Genomic DNA, 17,090 nt, shown 5'->3' on the forward strand with positions numbered 1-17,090 from the left:
CAACCCCAGAAACAGCCCGCAGGTCCTGGGAAACAGTGGTTTATAAAAGAAACGCTGACACTGCCTTAGCTCGACCATCACAAGAACGTCACTGCAATGAATTAACCGTGAACGCTCTGTCCACGCTTGCAGCGCATTCCGCGCCCGTCTGCGCGGCGGGAGCCGGGACACAACAGACGCTGGTGGATGGGACACCAGGTAAAGGTGAAAGAAACCCTGGAGATGCTGCTGTAAACGCTTCTGCAGCTCCTCTCTGCTTTCATTAAGATTCAAATGGAGACGTACAGTTTTGCTTACCCGACAAACATAGCACTTCAAAAATATATTGTGAAATCTTAACACAGAACTGAAAAGGGGAGTTACATCTGATACACGCTACCAAAAGCTGTCTGCGCTAGGATTTGCAGAGCAAAAGGAAACCCCTGTGCCAAGCTCCCCCTGCTAATTTGTTTACTGTGCGCACAAGCATAAGTTTGCCCAGGTCCTTGGCCTTTTAACGATAAGCAGAAGCCTTCAAACAAAATGATGGCGCCTCTGTAATTTAATCAGCAACGGGGAAGCCCGTGCCGCTCAGCATCCGCTAACAAAGCGGCTAAAAGAGAAAATCTCAGGAGTCCCGTCGAGCTAGCTTCAACAAAACCCTGCAAGCAAAACCGCTGCGGGACTGCAGACCAAGAGCACAGACCGAGCTGCGTTTGCACGACGACAGAGCCGAACAAGTACTTGATCTCCAACTGGCGTTTTAGGGACAAAAACGCGTCTTTTCCCTCTCCCCCGAGCTCCTCCCGGATCCCCCCCCCCCCCCATAACTCGAGGAGGCAGAACCGCTCGGACGAAACCCCCCCGGGGCCACCGCGCCCGCCTCCAACCTCTCCTTGCTGTTTTTAAGCTAACGCCTGTTTTCAGAGTAGCTTTCCCCTCCGTTTTCACGCCGAACAACCCAGCCGGCCCTCAGGATTTACCTTCCGGGGGCGTTTCAGGTGAAAAACAAAACAAAACATGGAGAGGAGGAGGAGGGAAGGGGGGGGTCGCCGCGGGATGAAGCGCGGCGCCAGCGCGGCCGCCGCGTGAGGGGGAGCCGGCGGCAACCGGACACCGACGGGCCCGGCCCGGCCGCGGCGCTCCCGGCCCCCCGCCCGCCCCTGACAGGCGGCGGGAGAGCGGCGGCACCGGACGAGCCCCGCGGGCCTGAGGCGCCGCCGCCGCCGCCGCGCAGCGCGAACCTCACCTACCCCGGCCGCCGCCGCCCCCCGGTGCCGGTGCCGGTGCCGGGCCCGGCCGCCGCCGCCCCCACCACGTGACCCCAGCGGAGGGGAGGCGGCCCCGGGAGGCTCCTCTTCCGGGGGCGGGCGCGGGGTAGCGCTTCCGGGGGCGGAACGATGCGGTTCCGAGTCGCCGCTGTCGCTGTCGTCGTCGTCGTCGTCGGCTGCTGCTACTGCTGCGGCCGCCGCCGCCGTAGGTGCCGCGGGGGCGGAGAGCGGGCGGGCCCCGGAAGCGGATGGGGACCGGCCCGGCGCGGCTTCCGCTTCCGGCGGCCGCCGCCTGCGCCGCGGGCCGGGGGGCGGCGGGAGGGGGGCGCGGCGGCGGCGGCGGCTCACGGCGCCTCTCCTCCCTCTCCAGGTCTGAGTAGCCGGAGCGGCGGCGGCGGCGGACGCGGCCCGGCGCTGCAGGTACCTGCCCTGCCCTTCCGCGGGGCCCGGGGCGGCCAGCAAGCCGGTCCAGAAGTTTGGCTTGGGCTGCCGCTCCCGCGGGGGGAGGGTTTGGGGCTCATTGGGTTTTGGTTTGGTTTGTTTTTTTTTTTTTTTTTTTTTTTTTGGAGTTCAGTAGTGTGTAGAGGCAAGTCACCCGTTTTCGGTTTCTGGCGATGTGGCTTTTATAACCCGCCCGAGGAGCGCTGAGGGGAAGCGGCTGGGTTAGTTGTGCCTGTCAGCAGCATCATACTCTGCGATTTCGGCATGGGCGCTTTAACTCCGCGTGTATTGTAGTTCTTCACGTAGGGCCTAATTACCTGTAGAAAAAGCATGCTCGCAGGTAGACTGCCTTCATCGAGGCCAAGGGGAAAAAAAAAAACAAAAAAGAGTAGTTTTATAACGCCTGAAGTTCCTTGAAGATATTTCATGATGTTCTGTTGCTACAGTTTAGATTTGCCAAAGGCTATAGTGCCTCACAAAGTTGATCTTTTTACTCTGGGAATGGGACAAGTTAGGTGCGCTGTGTGCGGGATGACTGCTTGACACTTGTGGCTCTACTTTCGATAGATTCATACAGGATGATGCTACCATCTGTTTCTGAACTTTCAGTGGTCCCTTGTTTGTGAAGTTTTTTGAAATCCTCTGGTAGATCTAGCGTGTCATATACTGGAAGATATACTTGATGGACTCACATAGCAAGGAGATTTTCTGATTGCTCTCAACATTCAAGTCTCAGAATTATATCTGATAAGCAAATTGGAACAACCCTGATTATCAGCAGATACTTTCAAAAATGTTCTTCTTTGAACCCTTTCTTATGTATTCATTCATTTACACTAGGCACGACTCCATTTCCTGTTGTTTACGCTGAGCTAATATTTCATGCCCCAAGAGAGCAGTATTTGCTTTTATCTATAAACCTCAAAGCTTCCTTTTGAGCTTTATGGGGGGTGTTTAATAGTTGTGAGGTATAAGTTTTACTTTGTCTTGTTTCTTTATCTCACCAAATCTTGCATCGTTTAGTCTGCTGCGATTTCTTCACTTCCTGCAATCCCTGCTCTCTGGCAGGATTGCATGAACAGTGTTTCATCAAGAATCAGTGTAGTCTTATAAATTCTTACAAGAACTGTAGAAAGACAAAAAATTGATATTTGGTTTATGGAAGATCTACTGTTCTTCATTCCAAATACTTTCAAACAAGAACAAACTTCCTAAAGGAGTGATCTTCCAAAGAAGAAGACAAGAAACAAGACTTCCTGCATTCCCCAGGTATTCAAAGGAGAGAGCCTAGAAGGGATAATTTGTGTAACAAGGGGCCATATGGAAGTTTGTCTCTTTGATGTTAAAAAAAAAAAAAAAGAAAAAAAAAACTTCAAGGCAATGTAAACTGAAATATCCAGACAAGTTAGCTGAAGTTATAGTTACTTCTGTTGAGATAGAATTTATATCCTATCATATCTACTTCATATTCAAACTACATCAGATTCAGAAAACAATACTGCACAGTGAGGAGTAAGCTTGCTTTCTTGAGTTGAAACTTCTTATGGATTTGAGTGTTTTAACTATGACTAAACCTAACATTAGATTAAATACAGTTCATATCATTACTTTAGACCCTGCTAACTTGCATACATTAAAAAAAAAAAGTTCTCATTTGTTTTTTTTTTTTTCCTTGCTGCTTTTTCTTAGGTGTGCCAAAATGTCAGAAAGATCAGATATTCTTCACTTCAAATTTGACAATTATGGGGATTCGATGTTACAGAAAATGAACAAACTAAGGGAAGAAAACAAATTTTGTGATGTCGTGGTCCATATAGATGACATTGAAGTTCACGGGCATAAAATTGTATTTGCTGCTGGCTCTCCCTTCTTAAGAGATCAGTTCTTATTAAATGACTCTAGAGAGGTAAAAATCTCCATACTGCAAAGTTCGGAAGTGGGGAGGCAGTTGCTTTTATCCTGTTACAGTGGCATTCTGGAGTTTCCTGAAATGGAACTGGTAAACTATTTGACTGCTGCAAGCTTTCTGCAGATGAGCCATATTGTTGAACGATGTACACAGGCACTCTGGAAGTTCATAAAACCGAAGCAGCCGTTGGAGAGCAAGGAGGAGTGTGAACAGCAGAGCGACTCTTCTGAGTTGAAGGAACATCAAGGAGATGAAGACTCTCTACAACAAGATTCACCTTGTATTCAGCCTTCAGAAGACAGTATGGACATGGAGGACAGTGATATTCAGATCATCAAGGTGGAGTCTATTGGGGAGGTAACAGAAGTTAGGAATAAGAAAGATCAGAACCAGTTTATTTCTTCTGAACAAACTGCATTGCATTCATCAGAGCCTCAACACTTTCTAATCAACTCCACTGTTGAAAACAGAGCAAGCGAAATGGAGCAAAACCACCTCCATAACTATGCCCTTTCATACGCTGGCAGTGACAACATCATTCTGGCCTCTAAAGATATGTTTGGGCCTAATAACCGAGGTATAGACAAAGGTCTCCAATGGCACCATCAGTGTCCAAAGTGCACAAGAGTATTTCGGCATCTGGAAAACTATGCTAATCACTTAAAAATGCATAAACTATTTATGTGTCTTCTCTGTGGCAAGACATTCACTCAGAAAGGCAATCTCCATCGGCACATGAGAGTGCATGCAGGCATCAAACCTTTCCAATGTAAGATCTGTGGGAAAACGTTCTCTCAGAAATGTTCCTTACAGGACCATCTCAACCTGCACAGTGGGGACAAGCCCCATAAATGTAACTACTGTGACATGGTTTTTGCACATAAACCTGTTTTGAGGAAACATCTTAAACAGCTGCATGGTAAAAATAGCTTTGACAATGCCAATGAAAGAAACGTTCAAGATATAACAGTGGACTTTGATTCATTCACATGTAGCACTGCTACAGACAGTAAGGTCTGTCAGCAAGCTGATGCAAGCCAGGTACTGGATGCAGGGAAACTGCCTCAGGCTGTGCTGAGTTTAAGAAATGATAGTACCTGCGTCAACTAAGCAATTAAAAACAGCCCTTTGTAGGGATCATGAGTGAGAGGAGCAAACAGTTGGTTTGGGCTCTTACCTAAACTAGTGGTATGCCCTGAGAGGCTACGGATGGATGGATGGATGGATGGAGGGTTAGATTGCAAAACCTGGCAGGTCTTCAGCCATCGTTCGTAGTCTTACTTGATATCTTCTGTGAATAACAATCTTCCTTCAGGTTTCTGTCTGTGTCTCTACTGTGGATTATGGGGTTAATTGCTTCATTTCTCTCTGATTAGGAGACTCAAGACTAACACCTTTTGAAAGACTGTTGCTGTGGGCTGCAAGTAAACCATCTGCTGTACAGTTAGAGGCCTCTCTGTGTCTGGGCAGATGGAGGAAAGAGCAAAGAGGACAAGTCTGTGAGATAACCCAGTTGTTTTTTTTTTTTAATTTTTGTTTTTTTAAGCACTGGATAACTGAAAGCACTCCATATAGTTAAATGCTAATTTGTTTTAAACTTACCTGTTAAAAGTTACCTTTCTCTGATCTTACCCTAGACCCCTACAGTGAAAATGAAGTATTTTTATGTCACTTTTTTGCCCTTTCTAAACTATTTCAAGAAACTCCTGTTGTCACTGAACACTACCTTAAAAGCTCTCAGGGTTTTTAACCTAGATATGCATTATAAAAAGATAAAGCCCTGAATGCTTTGGCAGGGTTAGTCGATCATTGCATAGAACTGTTCAAATTGAGAATAAATTGCAGCTCTGGAATGCATAAGGCTGGCTGCCTAGAGTCCAGGTGTGGCCTATTTCTTATGCTGTCATACCTAGGATTATTCAAGGGCACTCACCGCTGTATGTACTGAGACAAACGAAAAACTTCAAAACTAGACATTATTGTCTATCTTCCATAAATTTTGCTTCATATAAACAAAAAAGAATTGTTACTTTCAGAATTGGTTTTAGAGCAAAGCTGGAGTGGAAAAATACTACTTTTTGACACTGTGAAAAGAATCTGTTTTAAAAGCTGCAAGGTATAACTCCATGCTTTTTTTTCTTTTTTCCCCCTCAGTTCTTGTGTGTCTGTCCTCGATATCTAATAAGGGTCGCATATCAGTAAACTTGGGAAAAAAAAGCAAAGAAAAAACCTGCCGTAAGAACATTAACGTAAAGGTTTTTTTGATTTCCTGGACATTCAAAGAATGCAGGGTTTTTTTCGTTTTTGGGGGGGGGGGTTTGTTTTTAAGTGACCTACAGAGTTCATGACCGTTAGTGTTTTACAGAGCCTAGGATGAGGTATAGGTAGCACAATTTCTATAGGTTAATATATCAGCTATTACTCAGCAATACCTCTTATATACCGCCTTAAACATCAGACATAGCGGGAATGGCATGGTAATTGGGATTCTGGAATTACACTGTATAACTTAAAAGTGCCGTGGAATTATCCGCATCCCAATCAGGCTGAAAGAACCTAATTTCTCATCTGAAGAACACCATTCCCAGTAGAACAGCACTCTTATTATATTGAAGTGTAGCATAGACCAATAATCAAATGGCTAACCCTCAGTAGAGAATTGCTGTTCATATTTGGAATAAGTATCTCTTCCAACGCAGCTCTTTTCCACAAGGTTTGCCATGAGGCTGAGATTATGCTTCCTACTAAATGTAGTACTGTTTGTGTGTTTGAAGGGGGGGGGGGAAGGAGGGAGGGAGGAAAGAAGGGAGGGAGGGAAGGGGTAAGGCTGCTATTGTACGGTTAAAAATGCTAAACAGGTATGACCAAAGGTGTGTTAGAGCAAAAAATGTTTTGTATGTAATTATCAAAAGTTGGTCTTGATCTTCAGATATGTGTATGTAGAAACCGCAAGTTCCTTACTGCAGACATTACACTGATGGACTGTAAAAAGTGTTAATCTTGCAAAACGTATTCAGAAGTCCACATACCCTCAAGTAGAAAAAGCAAGGTGATTCTGTGAATCAGTTTTCGCAATTGAGTTTTATACTACTGTACTTGACTGTTACATGGACTGTTAGATGGATAGCTATGAAGTAAGCAATGGAAACGGAGTCAGGGCATTACACCTTTCAAGTTGTAGCAAATATACTTAGGTCTAAAAATCTAACTGTTGGGTTTTTTTTTTTTAATTATTATTCAGGTTCCTGGGGCAGAAAATAGGTTTGCATGGGAAGCAAAACTGTTTTTCCTCTTAAGTAACTTGCTTTCAGAATTCTTTTGAGCTAAGTAAGACTGTGGTAGTTACATCTGACACTTGCATTCTGACTTCAGGCAGAGTCTTCTGTGTAGTTCAAACATTTTGATAATATGTTATTCACTATATGGAAACACGTTATAGCTCTAACATCAAAAAGAAGATAGATATGGAGAATAAGAGCTTGCAGAGCCAGGTCAAGATGCTGTAAGGGACTAGTGAACTGTGTATCGGTATGGACTTGATAAAGAAAATGGTCTTCTGCCAGAGAAAGGAATAAAACTCTACAAAGGCTAGGAAAAAGTGGCAACAAAATGGACAGTATTGAGAGCTTTGTCTAACTGGGAAGTTCCTCGTGGAATTATGAAGCTGCAAAGAGCATACAGCATACTGAAGTAGCCGTGGGTGAACTGAAGCTGATATGAAGAGACAAGGGGTTCTCCTACGAAACAAAAAATGGTTTGGTCAAGATATATAGGTTTTGAATGCACCCTGTGCTGTGGTGGTGTCGACTGTTGAGAAGGCTGAGACTGCTGGCCTTTCAGATAAAAGCTTGCTTGTGGTCATTTGGTGAGACTATGGCAGAAATAAATAGGAAAAAGGAGAAATGCAGAAGACTGCTTCTTCAATGACAATGGATGTATCTGTTGGATGAAGAGTGACTTCTTACTAACGTCTGTGCTTTTGGCCTGGCAAAAAGGTGCAGAGCAAAAGATTTATGCAGGAGACGGCTACGTGACTTCAGAAGGAGGAGGTCTAAGGTGGCAATATGCTGATGGCACAATAAACGTACACTGGTGGTAGAGTTTATGTAAAGTTTGCCCCTTTACGGGGCAAACAAGTAAAGAATATAGAAGAGGTGTTAGGAAGAAAACATCTGGCTAACACTTCTTGTCTGAATTATGGATTAAAATGGAGCGAGGATTATGATAAATCAAATATCCAGAGGCAGCTTGGTGATAGAATAAGATGAACTTAATCGTTCACATATGTAAAATGTTGTCTTTGTTGCAACGTTCTGATTAGCGAAAGACTAGATCCGTTGGTTGTTGCTACTGATGCTACATACTCAGATGAGGCCTATGGCAGTTAACCATAATCTGTGTGTTGATGTGTAGAATACTATTTGCTGGTAAGTGGATAGTCTCACAGTTTAATGTGCTGTAAAACTTCCTGCATATCCTAAAAATAGCCGAGGTCTATTACAAAAATACTTAAATAACTCCTTGAATATATTTTAGGGTTTTTTTATTATTATTTTGGCATTCTATTTATTTATTTGATATAGGAGAAGATAATTCTTAGAACACTTAGATTTGCCAGGGGCTTAGGCTTACTGCCTTTCTGGATGGTGTAGCGTACATTCCCAGAGAAAACGACGCAGCTACACAGCCTCCTATATAGATCAGGGACGAGTCTTTCCTTAATTTATTTTTCTTTTTAGAAGAAATGTTTTGCAATTTCGTAACTGATGTAACGGAAATGTCAGTCTTTCTCCCCTAGCTTTTCGGCAAAACTTAGCTGCCGCCGAAATAACGTAAGAATGGATTGCGCGGGGCTGGTTTGGTTCTGGAGTCACGGGGAGGAGGCGAAGGCGAGGCGCGAGAATCGAAAGGCGAGGCAAGCGGAGAGCTCCAACGTCGTGTTAAAAATCTGAAGTCGTGTTAAATCCTGCTTTCCCCCCCCCCCTCCGCCCCCCAAAACACAAACAGGGGGGAGGGCGGGGGAGTTGGCTCGTGGTGGAGAAGGCAGGTTTCTCCGCGGAGACTGCACGAATGCAGACGGAGCATGAGCTACCTCTTCAGCGGCCAGGCAGAAGTCCTTTCACCAAAGCAGGCGGGGAGGGGGGGCTCGCCGCCGCCGCGCCCGGCTCCCCCCCCCGCTGTAGCAGTGCCAAGTGCTCAATAAACGTGCTGCTAACTCTGCTCTCGGCTCTCATTTCCCGGCGGGGGCGGGCGGGCGCCCCCCGCCCCCGGAAGGCGGCGGCGGCGGCGTTTCCGGGGCGGGCGCGGGGAGCGCTGCCGGGGCGCGGCGGAGCGCGGAGCGGCGGCGGCGGCAGCGGGGCTGGGTGCGCGGTGCTGCGCGGCCGCGGCCATGGCCTGCGACTCGGAGGTGCTGCGCTTCCAGTTCGCGCAGCAGGGCGACGCGGTGCTGCAGCGCATGAACCTGCTGCGGCAGCAGAACCTCTTCTGCGACGTCTCCGTCTACATCAACGACACCGAGTTCCCCGGCCACAAGGTGATCTTCGCCGCCTGCTCCGCCTTCATGCGCGACCAGTTCCTGCTCAACCAGTCGCGGCAGGTGCGCATCAGCATCCTGCAGAGCGCCGAGGTGGGCAGGAAGCTGCTGCTCTCCTGCTACACCGGCGCGCTGGAGGTCAAGAAGAAGGAGCTGCTCAAGTACCTCACCGCCGCCAGCTATCTCCAGATGGTGCACATCGTGGAGAAGTGCACCGAAGCGCTCTCCAAATACCTGGAAATCGACGCGTCCGTGGAGGGCGGCGATCAGGACGCGGAAAGGTGTCATTCCTCAGACGCCGAGCTGAGAAGTAGGGATGATGCTTTAGATCAAGACTGTGAGATAATTGAGATTTCTGAAGATAGCCCGGTTAATTTAGAGTATGCCATTAAACAGGAGAAGGGGGATAGCTCGCGGCCTGCAGCGCAGAGCTTAACGTCAGAAAGGAAGGACGCCAAAACCCCAGAAATACCCACGGTTGAAATAGGTTATAAGGATGATGAAATTTGTATCTTCAGAATGGATTCTATGGGCGCAGCTAACATAGAAAACGATCATTTTCCTCAGCCTTGCACTTCCTCTAAAACAAGCTTATATTTTCCAGAAACCCAGCACTCTCTGATAAATTCTACAGTTGAAAGCAGAAATACAGAAATGTCAGGAAATCGCTTTCAGGCTTTTGTCAGTGATAATCCAGAAGGAACTTCTAGCGTGATGAATGGGTTTCAGAGTCTGGATGATGCTAGTAATTCATGGCGGCACCAATGTCCAAAGTGTCCGAGGGGGTTTCTGCATCTTGAGAACTACCTGAGACATCTGAAAATGCACAAACTCTTCTTGTGTTTGCAGTGTGGCAAAACATTTACGCAAAAAAAGAATCTCAACAGACACATCCGGGGGCACATGGGTATCCGCCCCTTCCAGTGCATGGTGTGCTTGAAGACGTTCACTGCCAAAAGTACGCTGCAGGACCACTTGAATATACACAGCGGTGATCGGCCTTACAAGTGTCATTGTTGTGACATGGACTTTAAACACAAGTCTGCTCTTAAAAAGCACCTGACTTCTGTTCATGGAAGGAGTAGCAGTGAAAAACCAAACCTGACCAGTATTACAAAAGTTAAAATAGACTATGATTAATAGATGGGCAGATGTGGAGCCAGGCTCCACCAGATGCTCCTGTCTAGTGATATTCTAGATGTTCAATGGATCCCCCCCTTAACAGACAGAAGCATAAATATGTGATGGATGATCAAAGACAGGCCTTGCTCGTAGTGAACTCGCCTGTTGTATTTAGGCTGCTATTGGTGTAAGTGTTCAGAAGGTGTTTAGTATTTGAAAGTAAACCACAAAATATGGGAAATGATTTTATGCTTCTCTTCTACTATCCCTGATGTGGATATCTGTTCCACGTTGTTTTTTTTTTCCCCTAATTGCGTTTTGCACTCCGCTGTTTTGAGGGCAGGTGCTGCCAGTTTTCAAAGTATTGTTGATACTGCAATAAGCTGAAGCCTGAGCCATGATGTTCCTGATCCATAATGGCTAAGGAAAGGGGATGTTTATTCAATCACCTGTACCCATTTCATGTATCATTTCATGGTGAAATCAGCTCTGTACTTGACCAAATGTTGCTGGTTCTTTCCACAAAAAGAAAGCATGTTGTCTCACTCAAGTCTGTGATATTTAACCAACGAGCAAACAAACTATAGTCAAGGAAGCTTTGAAGTTGCCTTTTACAAATAGAGAACTGGTAAAAGACAAAAGCAAACGTTATTGCCTTGAAATTCATTTTTAACTGGATAGCCTCATTAGAAGGACTTGCATTCAGTTTTATGAATGACTTGTGAATTTTTCTAAACTTTCTTCTGATCACATTTCTTCTGTCATGGTGGTGTTTAGCAGCCTTATTTGACTAATTCTAAGTTAGTCCCATTTGCTGAGGTGTACTGTTATATTTGTCTTCTTTTTTACAAATTCTGGATATATACACTAATGTGAAAACTTGAGCTGTGCGCTGTTATGTAATAGCGGTTACTATATTCATTTTGAAAATCATCCTTTGTATCTTAAAAGGAAGAGTTAAGACGTAGCGGTTTTCTCATACTCTAATTCTGTGATACAGTAAAACAGTACTGTGTGTGTTTGGGTAGGTGTGTTTGTACTTTGTCAAGGGTCATTTCAGTTTCATCACAAGCATCGAAAGCCCTGTAACTCAGAATCTTTATCTCGTACCTGTTTTTGACTGGTATATGTTACTTCCGCTTACTGTGATATGAATGAACAGGCAATGCAGTTGTTACTATGAATAATGCTACTTACTTTACATTCTGTCAAATCAGCAGAAGCAGTAGTTCTTATACCCTTTCGTGATACAGACGAGATTAATACCTTCCCTCAAGTTTCAGAGGAGCTGTTGTGAAGTTCTAGCTCTGAGCGCGTCTGCTGCAGAAGTCTGCCACTTGTGCTGCATAACTTGCCTGTTTTTAAAATGTAAGACAACAGTTTGTAATGTCAGTTAACGGGCTTAACTTATTTTCCACGCATGTATCTATGAGTGCATCAGTCATTGTTTGGTGTTTTATGCATCAGCTTCTTGAGGGTTTGGGTATGTAGAACACACACTATGCTGTTTCCTATTATTGTAATAGGAATGGTCAGCTCTGCCAGTGTTACTACTGTCTTATCTATCGGAAGCGTAAAATGAAGAGTCTTGCTTCAGGATGGATTTTTAAGCTCTTCATTTGATATCATTCAGTGCTTTATTGATAAATGCATATTATTTGGATTGCAGTGATATTTGCAGGTCCCAGTTCACACTAGGCTTTATTATGGTTGGTCGTGTATGCCTTCCTCAAAAGGAACGTAGTCTAGATAGACTAGTAGTATGTTCTGTCACCAATCTGAAGCTGAGCGAGCCACTAGTGCTGTATTCCTCCAAAAATTCACCAAAAAAAGTGCTTGACTTTACATATACAGTTGACTTCTGAAGGACTCCTTCATTGTACTGATTCATCAGAAAGGCACGCATGCAAAGTCTGCATACCAGTGTGTCCCTATGAATAGTGACAAAAATGACACGCCCAGGTTAGTAGGTAGTGTAACTGTGAATTAAAATTGGCTATTGAACCTATTACTTTAGGCATAAACCCCAACCTTTCACAGTCTCTGCTCTTACTTTGTATTAAAAGTTTATCATCTGCTTTGTTTTGGTGATTTCAGCTGCGGTAACTGTCATGCTAATGTTTGGGAATCAGCTTGCTTATGGTGCAACTGCCTCACCTTTTGGAACAACTGCATTTCATAGTGTTTTCTTTTGTTTGTGATTATCAGTCAGTGTTTACAGCCTTTTTGACCTTGTGATTAGCACCGAGTTTGCTTGTATTTCACAAAATATCATTAATTTCTGGTTCTTAATTGCATCAAAATTAAGAGCCTGACTTTCAAAAGCATGCTAATATCATGCCCTTGCAATTCCTGTATTTACAGACGTTAACTTGGGTATATGTACAGGCTTGTATGTAGCTTTTAATTTCATCACTTCATTTAAAATAAAGTCCTTCATCCTTGGAAGAGGTCATAAAATAAGGAAAATGTTGTGTTTTCCTCCCCCCGTTCTTTTTACACTGGGCTGCTGTTAACTGGAGTTCAATAAATAAATGTATCGTGCAGTTGTGGGACAGGTTTGTTTTAACTATGCTTAAATTTGTTCAGCTACTACGCATTTTTGGTAAGTGTATGGTTCTCATTGATAGCACTCCAAACGATCATTTGTTGGGTTTTGTTTAACTGATTCTTGTAGGCGTATGCATGGACGTTTCCCTATGTGACAAAGGGGAAATAGAGGCTGATCTTTTGAAGTGCATCTTCTGTGGGAGCAGGACTGCTAGTTTTTCTTTCTGCTGTTGTACTGCATGTAAACATGAGAGGGAGTTGTGTTGTGTGATGGGCCAACTGCATGTTCTGTTCAGTGGCTAGAGTGTGTCCTTGATAAGTTTTGTTATCAAAAACTGATTTTGTGCACATTTTCACATAAAAGGTGTTTCCTCTCCCCTTTCCTTACGTGTAACCACTTGTCTAGTCATAACGTTAATAAAGAAAATGCAAATAAGACATTCTTTTAGAATCACATATACTTTCTTCTAACCTCAGTAAAATAATTTTGTGCATACCTTAACATTTAATACTTTGACCACATATGGCGAGTAAACAAAAATGCAAACAAAATACGGTGTTCAACTGGCAGCCAGTGAGCAATTTGCCTTTTCCTCCCCTCAGAAGGGTCGTATCAGCAGTTATTAGACCGATGAATGATTTATCCTAAAAAGATGACAAATACACGCTATCTCAGCCTTGATTAAAAACCGTTTTTGAGCCTCTTCACGACGCAGGGGCCAGGCTAACGAAGGGATGCGGCCCCCGGGCTTCGCTCTGTGGTGGCCTGCGATAAAGTCGCAACCCCGGAACTACCAACAAGGTCCCTGCAGCCCTGTGAGCCAGGCAGGCTGCCTCTGTCCTCACCTCGGCCTCGGAGAGCCCCGCGACGGCTTTTTTTCCCCCCCCCTCTCTTTTTGGGGGATTTGTGTGGCAGCTTCGCCTCTTCCCGGGCCTGGCTGCCTCTGTGCGGGTGATGCGCGCCAGAGGCGGCCTCCATTCCCCTCTTCATTTTCAGCACTGAAAATATTAAAATTATTAATTAAAAAAAAATACACAGTGGAAAAATATATAAATAATGAGAAGAGTAAAATGTTGGGGGGGTGGTCGCGGCCGTCGAGGCGGGGGGGGGGGGGGGAGAGGGCGCGGCGGCGCGGGCCTGTCTGCCACGCCGGCTCTATGGTCCCTCCTCACTGCGCTTCGCAAGGCGGCGGGGCACCTCGGAGGGCGCGTCTGCGGCGCCCTATCGCTGGTAGTCCTCCAGCCGCGGCGCCCACAATGCCCTGGGGCGGCCGTTGGCCTCGGCGGCGGTCACGTGGGGGCGCGCGCAAGGGCGCGGCGGCGGCGGCGGCGGGCGGGTCTCGCGAGAGCGGGGCGGAGGTGGTGGTGTCGGGTGGGGGGGGGGGGGAAGGCGGCGCTCGCGGCTGTCAGCGCGATGAGGAGGCGCCGCCGAGGCCCCCGCCGCTGCCTCCGCCGGGCCGCGCCGCGCTGCCCGCCCCATGGCGTCTGAGAGGCCGCCGCCGCCCGCTCCCGGCCCCGCCGCCCGCGACGCGCAGGTAGGAGCGGGCCGGGCGCGGCGGACGCGGTGACCCGGCGGGCCCCGCCCGCGCCGCCCCCCCCCCCCTCCTCCTCCCTCCCGGTGTCCCGGCGCTGCGGAGCCCGCCGGGGCGGGGGGGGGGGGGGGGTGAGGCCTTGCTGCCGCCTCGCCAAGCCGGGCCGCTCGGGGCAGCCATTTGGTGGCGGCCGCGGGGCAGGTGCGCGGCGCCGCCCGCTGACAGCGGCCTGGTGCGCGGGGGCGAAGCCGCGCCGGGCCCGGCGGCCTCCCCTGCGCCGGGCGGGCGGGCGGCGAAGGGCAGCGGCCTTCCCCCCCCCCCCCCCGGCTGCCGCCCGCAGGGCCCGTTCAGGGCATCGGCAGCCGCCCCCCCCCCCCCCCCCAAACCCGAGCGTCCTCCGTGGGGAGCAGTGAGCGTTCCCACCGCTCCCGCTGCGGAGCTGCGCTTCAGGCAATCCTGAAGGGAGGCAGAAAACAGGCCCCAAAGCTGCACCCAGCGTGCCGCATCTAAAGAGTAAAGCGGAGGCCGAAAAAAAAAAAAAAAAAAGCACCAAACCTCTGAGCAGGAAAAGCTTGCCTTAGTTCTGCTGATGCTCGCGACGCGTTGAGGGTTTTAAGTCGAGCGTAGAAGTCAGCACAAAGCGTAGGGAAGGGTAGCGGTGCGATTGGAGAGGGATGAGCGCTGAGTTACTGTCAGGGTTCAAAGTGGGATGGCTGGTGCCTCTAATGAGATAAAGTAATAACAAAGTCTAGGTTGGCAACCGGGAAAATCTGCAATGTAGGTTTGTTTATCTTTTTTCCCCCCTGTTATGTCTTTCAGCGCAAAGTTAAGGTTTCTCTTGAAAAAGCTGGGTTTAATTGTAATTCTTGTAACGTAGTCACTCTCATGATCATTTTTTAATGCCTGTTGTAGCTGTATCACGATGTTAAAATGAAAATACATGTTGTGGTTATATCATAATGTTATTGAGGCAGAAGAGATCTTGATATTTTAAATGACAAGCTACAAGTACAATTGTGAATGTTCTGAATCAAAATAGTGTTATTTGACCTTTAGTCTGTGCTAAATATAAGTGGAAATTCTAGAACTTGAAACTTCTATTACTAGCATAAGTATTATTCCATGAAACATTGTATTCTTAATTATTGTGATTCATCACATTCCTAAGACCTGTGTGCCTTTGTAACGAACTCTCTTTTTTTTTGCAACGTGAGCAAAGCTTTCAGCAAGAAAAGGTTTCTTACTAACTTACGTTCCTGTCTTGTTGCATTCATTTCTGTCCAGCAATTAAATTCCAACAGATTTAGTGGTAGTCCTTGAGATATCTCAAACTTTAGTCCTGATCTTGAGCATTGATCACTTCTATTCATGGACTTGATTTATAACAAACACAATATTTGTAGTACACAGAAGGTATTGCTAGTAGCATTTGTTTTGTTAGGTATACTTTAAACTTTATTTGGTAAGCTTTTGTATACCTTTTAATGAGATGAGTAGAAACAGTCACTCTTTACTGGCTTGGACAATCCTATTGAAAAGAATAGTATCTATACGTGTGGGTATGCTAAGTTATTCTCCACAAACTCTAACAAGCTTTCTTTTTTCTTAAAAAAATCTTCTGTGTTCTTGCTGATGTTTGAGAGAGCGGAATTAATATTTCCTTAAAGTTATTTGCAAAATGTTAGTGTATGGAATTTCTCTTGTGTAAAATATATGGTTTGAGCATTGCAATGGAGATGGTGATAAAAAAAGGATTTGAAAGACATGGGGAACTAAGCCGAATGTAAGAGTCCTCGTTCTCTGATAAATATTCATGAAGAGCATGGAATTCTTTAGCATATCTCTTCTAGAAGTACTTGTGTCAAAATTGACCTGTTTAGAGGTAGATGTTCTTCTCTACGTTCGGAGTAAGTTCAACTGATTTTGGTGGCAAAGAAAATTTTTCTGGACTTGCCCTTCAGTTATTCCTGAAAAGTCAATACTGTTACAGGAGCTGAATTCCTATCAGGCTTGTGGCAAGGACAGACTCTCCTTTCAGTGACACCCGTGAAACACAAAAAAACCACAATGGAGTTACGTAAGTCTATAGGAAACTTTTAAAGTCTAGTAATGTGACTTTTTGCTAGCAACACTTGAGTGGGAAAGAGCAGGTGTTACTTATTGGGGATGTACCCATTCTAGTGTTGACTAGGAGGGGATTTCACTCTGGATGGAGTGAACTTTGGCAGTCACCGAGCAACCATAAACTTAAATTTGTATTGGTGAATTTTATCACTCTTCATAGTAAATTCTTCTTCAACCACATGTTTTAGGGAGGCAGAGGAGGTGATCTAAAGCTTTAATTTCTTAAGAAGATAGCAAGTGAAGCATTCAGTAGTTGCTCTGACAAAACCTAGTCTGGATAGAGATATGTATTCTAATATGTCACCGAGTTTTCTCCTGATAATGACTCTTCTGAAATTTGAATTGGGCTGTAGGTACTGACAGTAGCACTAATTTTTGGTGAAAAAAATTTGGATCAAAATAATGCGTGTAACAGTCATTACAAAAATCTCTTCATATGTAGAATTTATCTAAGAGATTTGCATGTGACGGATGCAATATGGAATGTAGAAATAAGCATGCCTACTCTATGTAAAGAGAATTTATTTTAACTTCAGGTCCTCATAGCTGAATGATGCAAAGCTATTAGGGGATGGCCCTTTTCTAAGCCTTTGAAGCTCTTTTTTTTTTTTTTTTTTTTAAGATCTGTA

The 17,090-nt window shown here is 45.8% G+C and overlaps 4 protein-coding genes across 14 annotated transcripts in view; 3 read left to right on the forward strand and 1 right to left on the reverse strand.

Moving 5' to 3' along the window:
• The window catches only part of RABGAP1 (RAB GTPase activating protein 1), a 79,246-nt gene extending 77,884 nt beyond the window's left edge, over positions 1-1,362 (reverse strand). For 3 of the 4 annotated variants that reach the window (XR_011135623.1, XM_068914633.1, XM_068914629.1), the window contains exon 1: positions 1,233-1,362. The gene's annotated coding sequence lies outside the window, so the exon portion shown is untranslated. Of the gene's footprint in view, positions 1-1,228 lie in introns of all 4 variants that reach the window. The other variant, XM_068914631.1, reaches the window with a different exon arrangement.
• On the forward strand, positions 827-8,152 carry ZBTB26 (zinc finger and BTB domain containing 26). 4 transcript variants are annotated; one of them, XM_068914659.1, is made up of 3 exons: positions 827-980; positions 1,621-1,670; positions 3,381-8,152. In XM_068914659.1, the coding sequence occupies exon 3, from the start codon at positions 3,391-3,393 to the stop codon at positions 4,708-4,710; it is 1,320 nt and encodes a 439-aa protein (XP_068770760.1). In that variant the 5' UTR covers positions 827-980; positions 1,621-1,670; positions 3,381-3,390; the 3' UTR covers positions 4,711-8,152. The 4 variants fall into 4 exon arrangements, with proteins under 4 accessions (XP_068770760.1, XP_068770757.1, XP_068770758.1 ...); XM_068914656.1 differs by lacking the exon at positions 827-980 and adding an exon at positions 1,353-1,455; XM_068914657.1 differs by lacking the exon at positions 827-980 and adding an exon at positions 1,369-1,459.
• A 761-nt stretch (positions 8,153-8,913) lies between these two features.
• Positions 8,914-13,241, forward strand: ZBTB6 (zinc finger and BTB domain containing 6). The gene has a single exon (XM_009689877.2). The coding sequence runs from the start codon at positions 8,990-8,992 to the stop codon at positions 10,271-10,273; it is 1,284 nt and encodes a 427-aa protein (XP_009688172.2). The 5' UTR covers positions 8,914-8,989; the 3' UTR covers positions 10,274-13,241.
• Positions 13,242-14,169: 928 nt separating this feature from the next.
• Positions 14,170-17,090, forward strand: part of RC3H2 (ring finger and CCCH-type domains 2) — a 39,910-nt gene continuing 36,989 nt past the window's right edge. For all 5 annotated transcript variants that reach the window (XM_068914614.1, XM_068914615.1, XM_068914616.1 and 2 more), the window contains exon 1: positions 14,170-14,340. The gene's annotated coding sequence lies outside the window, so the exon portion shown is untranslated. The remainder of the gene's footprint in view (positions 14,341-17,090) is intronic.

The sequence above is a fragment of the Struthio camelus genome, chromosome 20 (assembly GCF_040807025.1).
Source record: "Struthio camelus isolate bStrCam1 chromosome 20, bStrCam1.hap1, whole genome shotgun sequence".
NCBI lineage: Eukaryota > Metazoa > Chordata > Aves > Struthioniformes > Struthionidae > Struthio > Struthio camelus.